The sequence below is a fragment of the Morus notabilis genome, unplaced genomic scaffold (genome assembly GCF_000414095.1).
Source record: "Morus notabilis unplaced genomic scaffold, ASM41409v2 Scaffold139, whole genome shotgun sequence".
NCBI classification, from domain to species: domain Eukaryota; kingdom Viridiplantae; phylum Streptophyta; class Magnoliopsida; order Rosales; family Moraceae; genus Morus; species Morus notabilis.
The window spans coordinates 244525-255912 of NW_010361068.1; the positions used below are offsets into that span (position 1 = coordinate 244525).

At 37.1% G+C, this 11388-nt stretch overlaps 2 protein-coding genes across 2 annotated transcripts; one reads left to right on the forward strand and one right to left on the reverse strand.

Annotated features, from left to right (window-relative positions):
• Positions 1–1672: 1672 nt before the first annotated feature.
• LOC21411043 lies at positions 1673–5034 on the forward strand. The gene is made up of 5 exons (XM_024165800.1): positions 1673–1732; positions 2059–3870; positions 4172–4373; positions 4502–4698; positions 4788–5034. The coding sequence occupies exons 2-5, from the start codon at positions 2070–2072 to the stop codon at positions 4865–4867; spliced, it is 2280 nt and encodes a 759-aa protein (XP_024021568.1). The 5' UTR covers positions 1673–1732; positions 2059–2069; the 3' UTR covers positions 4868–5034.
• Positions 5035–8541: 3507 nt separating this feature from the next.
• LOC21408055 (L-type lectin-domain containing receptor kinase S.4) lies at positions 8542–11012 on the reverse strand. Its single transcript, XM_010098303.2, has one exon. The coding sequence runs from the start codon at positions 10637–10639 to the stop codon at positions 8597–8599; it is 2043 nt and encodes a 680-aa protein (XP_010096605.1). The 5' UTR covers positions 10640–11012; the 3' UTR covers positions 8542–8596.
• Positions 11013–11388: the final 376 nt, after the last annotated feature.

The window sequence follows — 11388 nt, forward strand, 5'->3', positions numbered from 1 at the left end:
TCTATCTCGGTATATCGTTTGGTGATACGTTTTTAGTATTTTCTTTTGATTCTCTTTCTAATGCGAATTGAACAATTTGGCTCTTGGAGAGATGTGACTATCAATAATCCTATCATGACACAGAAAATCCAACATAGTTTAGAAGTCGTTTACTCATTTACATAACTATCAACGATTATTTAGAAAGATTATGGTTTTGTTTTGTTTGTTTTTTTTTGTTTTTTTGTTTTTTTCACAACTCAAGTTTTATTACTATAGTGTTTTCTTTCACAAAAATTTAAATTAAAATTTTTTACTACATTAAATTTCTCTCACATACACAATTCAAGTTCTTAACTCAGCTTACTTGTTTAAAAAACAAGACAAAAGATTAAGCCTTTTTTATTCTAAATAATTTAAAAGCTTTCTAGCTTAATCTTAACTTTAGATTTTGAAGGTCGATTGGAGACAGGAACGGACATATGATTTTAGATTTCTAAGAAAATATAAATTTTAACAAATTATACACACAAAATTTAAAGAAAAAATAAAAAATCATATAATGCGGTTGCTTACCCCTGCCACATTTAGCTCTGCATTTGCACACAAGCTTTCTCATTTTAGAAAACAAATCATGAATCAGATATGGTTGTTAAACCTAAAGGGCTCATTTTCATCAATGCAATCAAGCATTGCATTCACAACGGTCTGGCGTTCAACAGGAGTGCCAAAAGTTAAAACACTTCTCTATGACAATGGAGGCAAACTTATTTGAACAATATATGCAGTCAATTTCATAATTATAACTGTGTTTTGAATGATTTTATATAGTTGAGAGGGTGAACTTAATGCTTTTCAAAATTCATTGGCGTGTTATATAAGGGTAAATAGTTAGATAATTTATAGAAGTAATAAGAAAAAGATTTTGACATTGTTGAACCCAAAATTTATCGAAATTTGACAATTTAAATCTTAAACTTTTACTTGTTTCAATAAGGACCCTAAATTTAATTTTTGTTGTAACTATAGTCCAATAACTAACGAAAAATTTAATAGCCAAAATGACTACGATTTTCGCATAGAATGTACCCTAAACTTTTATTGGTGGGTAAATCATACTTTAAACTTTCAATATTTTTTGGTATTTGGAACTTTAAATAATTACCATTTATTAGTTGACTTAAGTTATCCATTGGATTGGTCAAGGATTGTCAAATTAGTGTGTTTGGTTGGTGGATTCGTGCCATGATTCAAATCATAGTTCGTGGTTCGCTACAGTATTTTCTCTCATAAAAAATACACGTAAACCGATAATAATTTTGAATCCATAAACTAAACGTCCCGTGTGTCCTAAACTATTATAAAAGAAAAATTTTAGTGCCCTAAATATTGCAAGATTAAACTTTTGAGGTCCAATTTATAAATGACAAAAAAAATGGTGTGCACTAGTGCAAATTGCCCATTAGAGAGAGAGAGAGAGAGAGAGATCCGTAACTGCCATGAACCCGATTCGTCAAAAGCAGCGGGTGAGCATGTCACCGAAAGGTCCGGTTTCTCCTCATTAAAACCGGTCCAACTAAAAGGTTTTTGACCAGCTTGATCCGAACTAAATACAGCAAAACACAACCCTAACTGGTCCATCCGGTTATTACCCTTCCACGGTTTATTACAAAACCGCCCAACCACCCTAACTCGGTTCTGTTTCCCAAAATTCGATTCTTCGTCAAAACTCATTCAAAGCGCCATTGAACAAGTAAGCTCTCTAAAGTCTAGTATTTTTTTTTTCGGCTTTTCCTTTCCGGGTTTGTGAATTTGTATGAATTAAATTGGATAGGAAACTGGCAATTGGTACACTTTTTTCTTTCTTTTTTTTTTTTTTCTTTTTTTAATGCAATTTGGTACAATTCTTTCTGCGCACCCTTATTCTTTTTTTTTTTTTTTTTTTTTATGCAATTTGGTAAAATTTTTTTGGGCCACCCTTTTTTTTTTTTTTTTTTTTTTAAAGAAATTTGGGAAAATTTTTTTTGCCCACCCTTTTTTTTTTTTTTTTTTTTTTGGTTATTTTAATGATAAGTTTAGCTTTGCCAAAAATGGCGTCTGGTTTGGAACCCATACCTATAACGTCCCAAAAACATGACCCAGCTTGGAAACATTGCCAAATGTTCAAGAATGGGGAAAGGGTCCAGCTCAAATGTATTTACTGTAGCAAATTGTTTAAGGGTGGTGGGATTCATAGGATTAAGGAACACCTTGCTGGACACAAGGGCAATGCCTCGACTTGTCTTCGGGTCCCGCCCGATGTTCGGGCCTTGATGCAGCAGAGTCTTGATGGGGTTGTGGTGAAGAAGAGGAATAGGCAGAAGCTTGATGAAGAGATCACCAACATTAACCACAGGCCTCATAGTGAGGTGGATTCACTAGCCCATCAGGATGACGTTAGTGCTGGGATCAATTTGATCGTTGTTCATGATCACGCACTCGAACCCAATTCGAGCTTGGTGATGAACCGAGAAGATGGGGCGACGAGTAGTAGGAGTTTGGATAGAAGGAAGAGAGGGAGGGGTAGGAGTTCTTCAGCTCGTGATGCTATTAATGTATCTAATACTGTCGATTTAGGAACTAAGAAGGTAAATAATTTTGTGAACATGGCAATTGCGCGGTTTTTGTACGACATTGGGGCGCCTTTGGACGCAGTGAACTCTGCTTATTTCCGGCCGATGATTGATGCGATTGCTTCAGGTGGTTCGGGGGTTGTGTTGCCCTCGTATCATGATCTTCGCGGTTGGATGTTGAAGAATTCGGTGGAAGAACTGAGGAATGATGTCGATAAATGCAGAGCTACATGGGAAAAGACTGGTTGTTCTGTCTTGGTTGATGAGTGGAACACAGAAGTTGGCAGAGTTTTCCTGAGTTTTTATGTGCATTGTCCCGAAGGAACAGTGTTTTTGAGAAAAGTGGATGCATCTGACATCGTTAGTTCATCTGATGCTCTTTATGAGCTCCTTAAAAGAATTGTGGAAGAAGTCGGGGCAAAACATGTGCTGCAAGTGATTACCAGAAGTAGCAAAGAGCAATATGCTGTTGTAGGGAGAAGGTTGAGTGAAACTTTCACTAGTTTGTATTGGGCTCCGTGTGCGGTTCATTCAATAGATTTGGTACTAGAGGATTTCAGTAATATAGATTGGATAAGTGAGGTGATTGAACAGGCAAGGACTATTACAAGATTTGTCTACAATCACAGTGAGGTCTTGAATATAGTCAGAAGATACACTTTTGGCAACGATATTGTAGAACCGGGTGTCACCTGGTTCGCTACAAACTTCATGACATTAAAACGACTAGTTGACCTTAAACACAATTTGCAGGCCATGGTCGCCTCGCAGGAGTGGGTGGATTGCCCGTATTCGAAGAAACCAGGGGGGTTGGAAATGTTAGATTCCATTAGTAATCACTCATTTTGGTCCTCATGCACCCTTGTTACCCATCTAACAAGTTCTCTCTTGCGAGTTTTGAGAATTGTTAGTGCTGAGAAGAGGCCTGCCATGGGATACATTTATGCAGCCATGTATCGGGCGAAAGAAACGATTAAGAAAGAACTTGTTAAGAAGGAGGATTACGCAGTTTATTGGGATATTATAGATCACCAATGGGAACAACACCGAAACCTTCCTCTTCATGCAGCAGGGTTCTACCTTAACCCCAAATATTTTTACAGTGTTGAAGGAGATCTGCACAATGATATCCTCTCAGGGATGTTTGATTGCATAGAGAGATTGGTTCCTGATACGGATGTCCAAGATAAAATAATTAAGGAAATCAACTCATATAAGAATGCTGCTGGAGATTTTGGGAGGAAGATGGCAATCAGAACTAGGGACACTCTGCTACCTGGTAAGGATTTATTTCCTTTTTCCAGTTTCTTGGTTCGAAATTTTCTTACACTTTTGCAGAATACTTGGGGAGTTGCAGTTAGCATCTAATAATGATCTAGAGAACTTTTAGGTCATTTTAAGCTCTAGTTGACTATGAGTAAGGTTTAGATACCAGCTTTTGGATTTTTCATAATTCTTGTTAAAAATATATTCATCTTTACATCAAATGACAGAGCTACTGTAAACATTATTTCCTAGATCACTAAACGAATGTATTAAGTTATCTCACGGCTAACATTTTCGAACTATTTTTGTCCTAGCCGAATGGTGGTCAACGTATGGAGGAGGTTGCCCAAACTTGGCGCGTTTGGCTACCCGCATTCTCAGTCAAACTTGTAGCTTGATCGGTTGTAAGCGGAATGAAGTTTGTGTTCAGAAAATACACGATACAGGGAACTCCATAGAGCAGCAACGTCTCAGCAACCTCGTCTTTGTTCAGCACAACTTGCGACTGAGACAGATGTAAGTTGATATAGGAACATTTGTGTTTTATTGGTAGATCCTTTATGTATTTTACCAGTTTTATGGTTGTTGCACTTAAAGAGAAAATGATCATTCTTTCACTAAGATACTAACAAATATTCTTCCAGGGGGGATAAGAGCAATGGACAAGATTCTATGGACCCCATTTCATCCGAGAGTGCTAGTGTTGTAGAAGACTGGGTTAAAAGGAAGGGCGTGTGCTCAGAGGACTATGGGGATTCAGATTGGACGGCAGTTGATCCTCCCTCGGTTAATACAATGCTTCTAGGAGCCGCAAACGACGATGCTGAGGACTTGGGAACTGGTAATCTTATTATGTTGTTTTCAATGTGACAGCATAACTATGATGAAACTTTGTTTTCCATTCAACTAGTTGTCTTGGTTAATATGCAGGATTCGATGATTATGAGATTTTTAGTAGGGTGAAAGAGGGAGAAGAAGAAAACATTGAAGATAATGGGGTAATACAATAGAATCCTTGGCCAATAAAAAGAGGTAATGTTCTTTTTTGTTTTTGTTTTTGTTTTTTTTTCCTGCTAAAGAGCAAAAGGAGGAGTTTATGTGCCATTTAGCTAGTTGTTGAAGCCTCCAAAATCAGGCAAGTTCAATGCTATTTTAGAGATAAATGGCACTGTGGCTAACAAGTTCAATACTATTTTAGAGATATAAATTATAATTCAACTTCTCTTGTGAAAAACATCAATTTATAACTTAGGATCTACTCATTCAGAAAAAGGTAATGTAAGTTGCCTCATTATACATTCATCTTGTTTCAAAATCAAACAGAAACGTGATGAAACTCATTATGGTTCTTCCCTATTGACCAATTACCAATATGTGAGAAACGTGAGATCTTTCATACTTCTAAGGCCTACTATCTTCAGTCTTTAAAAGGCAAAGATTCAATTTAAAGTCGTGAATTACATGGACATTTTATGAGAAAAAGAGGTGGGCCCCAAGAGATGTGGGCCTACAGTTTCAGCCTCATAAGACAGATGATGAGCATTTGAATTTGGACCACAAACGTGATGAAATTTGCCAGATAATGCAGTCATATCATGCTATGGTATTCTACATCTTACTCAAATCTCATTGAAAATCTCTAATAATATGGACTATTACAAATTCACAATAACAATTGTCTTTGGGTCGGTTTCTCTGTCGTATTCTAAAGGATTCTATTATTGGACAACTTTACTTATTCTCTTCTTTGATTGGGCTCATCAAGGTGGCACTTATAATAAAATAGTACCCCTAGATTCTTGCTTTCATAAACCTACATTTCAGACAACTTGTGTGTAAAAGTATGTTTATATCTTCCCCTTAAAAAAATTAAAATCCTTTTAAGTATTAAAGTATTCAAAATATGAGCTAATCAAGCTACTAAAGTATATTTATCTCATGGATGAGTCTATGATTTGATGATGGATTGCAGGTATAAAAACTAACCAATAATCATCACGCTATATGTGTGCGTGCGTGTGTTCAAAAGTTGTAAAGCGCATTATGGGCCTGTTTGGAAGAGCTTTTCAAAAGCTATTTTTGACTTTCTAGATCAAAAAGTTACATTTGAAATTGTTTAAATGACATGTCAGAAGTGTTTTGGCGTTTTAAAAAAAACTTCTAGTTAAAGTCATAAAATGTGACTTCTAAAGAAAAATACTTTTAAATAGACTTTAAAATTTGTACCATAATTTAATTAAGGCATTAAAAACTTAATTCCAACACTTTATTGTTTATTAAAAAAATTGTGTTCAAAAGTTGTAAAGCGCATTATGGGCCTGTTTGGAAGAGCTTTTCAAAAGCTATTTTTGGCTTTCTAGATCCAAAAGTTACATTTGAAATTATTTAAATGATATGTTAGAAGTGCTTTGGCGTTTTAAAAAAACTTCCAGTTAAAGTCATAAAATGTGACTTCTAAAGAAAAACACTTTTAAATAGACTTTAAAATTTGTACTATAATTTAATTAAGGCATTAAAAACTTAATTCCAACACTTTATTGTTTATTAAAAAAATTAAATATGATTTTGACAATCCATTAAGCTCTTAGTTTCAAACAATGCTTGTTGAAAAGTCACAACTTTTGTTTCATTTCTTTTATTGGCTAAAAGTAAAAGGCTTCTATTTTTGACTTTCTAGATCAAAAAGTTACATTTGAAATTGTTTAAATGACATGTCAGAAGTGTTTTGGCGTTTTAAAAAAAACTTCTAGTTAAAGTCATAAAATGTGACTTCTAAAGAAAAATACTTTTAAATAGACTTTAAAATTTGTACCATAATTTAATTAAGGCATTAAAAACTTAATTCCAACACTTTATTGTTTATTAAAAAAATTAAATATGATTTTGACAATCCATTAAGCTCTTAGTTTCAAACAATGCTTGTTGAAAAGTCACAACTTTTGTTTCATTTCTTTTATTGGCTAAAAGTAAAAGGCTTGCCAAACGGGTCTAAGAACCATAAATTATTAAATACAGATCTCGTGAAGTGTGGTATGAGCAAATACGACATCATTGCACAACAATAAAAGAGGAACACAATGAGCACATAAAATTTGAGAATTAAGTTTGGTGATACTTAGCAAGCTATCTTATCTGTCTATCAATGAATTTACATCACTAAATCTATATTTCACAACAAATTGTGCAATAATATTGTTTTATGAATATTAGTGATTAAATATGCCATCATGTTACATATGAGAATGAAGACTTTTTCACTAACGTATGTCCTCGACTACTAAATTTCAAAGCCCATCTTGTTGATTATAGGTATGTTTGGTAGTGATTTTTGAAGTCCAAAATCAATTATCTAGCCACTCATAGTTGAAATTTGTGTTTGGTAAAAACAATAAAAAGTTATTCTTAAAGAATTTTTGAGGAATTTACAGTCAAAATCAGAAACAACCCAAAAGCAACTTTGGGTTTTAGATTATGCAGCAATTACCTTGAAGTATAATTAATGAAACTTTCATAATACTGATAATACCCCTGGAATCAATACTTGTATAATTATAGTTTACCAAACACTCAGCTGCTTTTTGTAACAGTTGTTTTTTTTTTCAACACAGCTAACCAAAATTTTTCTAAAATGTACAACACTACCAAAATAGCCTTATAACTTATCCGATGGAGAAATTTTGTAATAACAAATCAACAATTTCTAACTACTATATGTTCTTTTTCATAAGTAGTCATACAAGAAACAGAAAAAGGAAAAAGGAATAAAAGTCAGAGTCTTTCTAGTGAGACAAATAATGTGTCTTTTGTGTTTAACATAACTCTATTACGAAAGTCATTAACGTAACTTATTCCTTGAGTTAGAAATTTTATTCTTCGTCTGCCCCATTTTCAAGTTTTAGTAATCAGGGGGTCCATGATTCAACTGATTAGGAAAACCAACATCAATGAGTTCAAAACCAACATCAATGAGAGAACTCATGACCTTGATCGTTCGGTTCAATCTCATACTATTTACTTGACATACTTAATTGATAATTTTCGTTTCATATAGACTTGTTATCTATTGTGTAGAAAATCTAAAATAATAGTATAAAAAAACAGTTTCAAAAAAAGTGAAATGAGGGAATTTCATTTTCATCCCTCATTAATTTTTTTTTCTTTTTAATTGAGAAAAATAATTTTGTGAATGTTATTTTATGTTCTGGATTGAAATTCCTTAACTAATTAAAGCTAATTTTTTTTAATAATTTTAAGATATGAAATGATCCAAAAGAAGGACGCTTAGCAATAACACGTTTAGAATACTGGTTCCACTATGTTTGAATATTGGAAGCTAAGTAGGTCTTTTTCTCGGGCAAATTTCAGACTCTTCATATCAATTTCACTACTTTAGTTTTACAACACTTTGCACCATTGTTCACTGCTTTTTTTCTTTTTCCTCTCTATTTGAGATGAATAAAGCTTGCGATAATAATAATTCAAGTATACCCCATGTTCAATCGAATCACCCATGTTCAATCGAATCAATCCTATAAATTCTCGAACACGAGAAAAATGCTTACCTTTTAAGATCAAAAGTCAAAATTCCCTTCTGCTCCCACCACAAAAATAAAAATAATAATTAAAATAAAACAATTTACATAAAAACAAAAACAAAAATTACTACAATCACAATCGTAAAAAAAAAAAAAAAAACAAGAAATTCCCAAAACAATAGTAGAAAGAAGGCATTACAGCCACTAAAGAGAGGATGTTGACGAGGCAGCTTCAACATCAACATCAACCTCACATTCATCACCCGTAGACAAAAATGTACTCGCCCTCTCAATAAACGACGACGTTGGATACGAATGCACATAATCCTCAAACCCACTCTCACCTTTCTTCCCGCCATCCGGCGGCGCCACCACTTCCGGTAGCGCCACCTCCCCTTCCAAGTATCTCACCACCTGCCTCATAGTGGGCCGGGCCTCCGGCCAATTACCACAACACATTAGGCCCAATTTAAGCACCACAACGGCCTCAACCTCATCAAACACCCCATCGAACCTGCGGTCCACAACGTCAAGAACCGCCCCAACTCTCCACTTATCCCAAACCCAGTCCACCAGAATGAGCTCCTCCGGTAGGGCCTTGGGCTCAACGGGCCTCCGCCCACAAACCACCTCCAGCAAAAGCCCACCAAACGCGAACACGTCGGAGCTCGTCGTCGGCTTCCCCGTCCTCGTCAGCTCCGGCGCCAAGTACCCCAAAGTCCCGACCACCCTCGTCGTCGTCGGGTTCGAACCGTGCTCGTAAAGCTTCGCCAAACCAAAATCTCCGAGCCGTCCGTTAAGCTCGGAATCCAACAAAACATTTCCGGCCTTAATGTCTCTGTGAATCACCGTCTGTTCCCACTCCTCGTGAAGATACAACAAGCCGTAAGCCACGCCTTTGATGATCTTGAACCTCTCCTCCCATGTCAGAATCCTCTTGGGATCCTCGAAAAGGTACTTGTCGAGGCTTCCGTTGGGCATGAAGTCGTAGACGAGGAGAAGATCTCCGCGGCGGCGGCACCATCCGAGGAGCTGGACGAGGTTCCGGTGGCGGAGCCGCCCGATGCTCGAGATCTCCGATACGAATTCTCGGAGACCCTGTTTCGACTCGTGCGAGATTCTCTTCACCGCCACCTGGGTTTTCGAGTTCGGTAATGTCCCTTTATAGACTTTCCCGAATCCGCCGAACCCGAGAAGCTCCTTGTCTCTGAACCCTCTCGTGGCTTGTTTGAGCTCCTCGTAGGAGAATCTGTGGGGCCCGATGTCTAGCTCCCAAGCTTCGATTACGTCGGCGTTCTTGATGTTTCTGATTAGGTAAAACGCGATTCCCGAGATAAAGATTATCACCAGAATTGACGCCATACAGACGATGAGAATGAGAACTGTGTAGTTCCTTTTCGGGCCTGGAAGAGAAGGCAATGAGTCTAAATCAAGTGATTTGGATTCGCCATTGTTGAGATTAAAGCTCCAGCCGAAGATATAATGAGAACTTGCTAATAATCCAGTTGAAGCAGAGAACCCAACGTACATGGAATCTTCGAGAACTTTCGAGAGATCGACATCGAAAGTGAGAATCGAAGAGTTGGGTTTGGTGGAGGAGGGAGAGAGCTTGACTGTTAACTGGGTTTGGGCCGAATCGTAGTCGATCCAAGCTTGGATTCGCTTGCCGCTCTTGAGATTAAGGTCCGTTTTGATACCCGTTTTCTCGTCGAAATACGACGCCGCTGCGGACATGTTGGAGGCCAAACTGTTGATGTCGATGCCGACATGGTTGTCGTTGATGTCGCCGAACTCGAAGTCCTGGACGGTGTCGAACTCGACGGCGAAGATGTGGTTCGAGAAGTTTCCGACGTCGGTGGAGTTGAGGAGCCCGAGGTACTGGCTGGGGAGGGCCTTGGGTAGTTCCTTGGAAGGCGAGATCGTAAAGGCGAGGCCATGGCCACCGAGCTTCGGGTACTCGGGGACGATGGCAAAGGCGAAGGAGATCGAAAACGACAACGCTTTACCAGTCGTGGCGTTCTTGAACCGGAACGGCGACGAGTAGAAGGCGTGGCCGAGGACCCGGAGAGTGTCGTTTGTGAGCCTGAGGATGCCGTTTTGTTGGATCTCCGCAACGCCGTTTAAAGAGAGGTTTTCGCGGGCGTCTTTGAATCCGACGAAGAAGAGCTCGCCGGAATCGGATTTTACTGGGTAAGAATAAAATAGGAAGAAAAAGAAAACCCAGATGAGTATGGAGGTTTTGGCCATACGGAAAAATGGGTGGGAATTGGTAAAGGTTTGAGCTTTATTACAAATGAGCTTCAAATTTCAATGATGATGATGATGATGAGTAGGTGTGAGAGTGTCTGAAAAAAGTTCGGCTTTTGTTCATTTTTTATTTTTTGGGTTGTTTATTTATATTCCTTTGGCCGGTTATGGAAGAAGGAAAAGGAAAGAAGAGGTGGGGGGTATTGGGAAATATGCGATTTGATTATTCACACGATGAATCCAGAAATAGCGATGGGAGGTAGCAGTGCACTTTAAATTACAGCCATTACAGCCTAAAGTATCCTCAACCACTACCAACTTTGTTAAACCACACATGGTAAAGCCACACTGGTCTACTTTTTTTATTATTTTTTTGAGCCATGGTCATCTACTTTTTGGTAGTTCTTTTTAGTTATTTATTTTTATTTTATAAGCTTATGAAGATTAATCTGGAATCTGGATGATATCATATCATACTAAAATGAAAAAGAATGCAAAATGTTTGTATGTGATACAAACTCTGACAATTTAAAATACAACTTCATTAGTAGGTATTTCTCATGCTTCAGATCATCTATATAATTTTTGATATCCTAAATAATATTTAACCAATTATATTTTTTCATATTATAGAATTGTTGGAGGCTACACGACAGAGTTCTCTATTTGGATCGGCTTTCATTAAGGATCTACTCTTAGTCCTTATCTTTTCACCATCGTGATGAATGAGTTGACAAGAGAAATCTAAG

What these genes read in the sequence shown, in the direction of transcription:
- LOC21411043 (XM_024165800.1), top strand. Translation starts at nt 2,070, where the DNA reads ATGGCGTCTGGTTTGGAACCCATACCTATAACGTCCCAAAAACATGAC. An exon ending in TAGGGACACTCTGCTACCTG is followed by an intron (nt 3,871 to 4,171) that starts GTAAGGATTTAT and finishes TTTTTGTCCTAG; the next exon opens with CCGAATGGTGGTCAACGTAT. An exon ending in AACTTGCGACTGAGACAGAT is followed by an intron (nt 4,374 to 4,501) that starts GTAAGTTGATAT and finishes ATATTCTTCCAG; the next exon opens with GGGGGATAAGAGCAATGGAC.
- LOC21408055 (XM_010098303.2), bottom strand. Translation starts at nt 10,639, where the DNA reads ATGGCCAAAACCTCCATACTCATCTGGGTTTTCTTTTTCTTCCTATTT.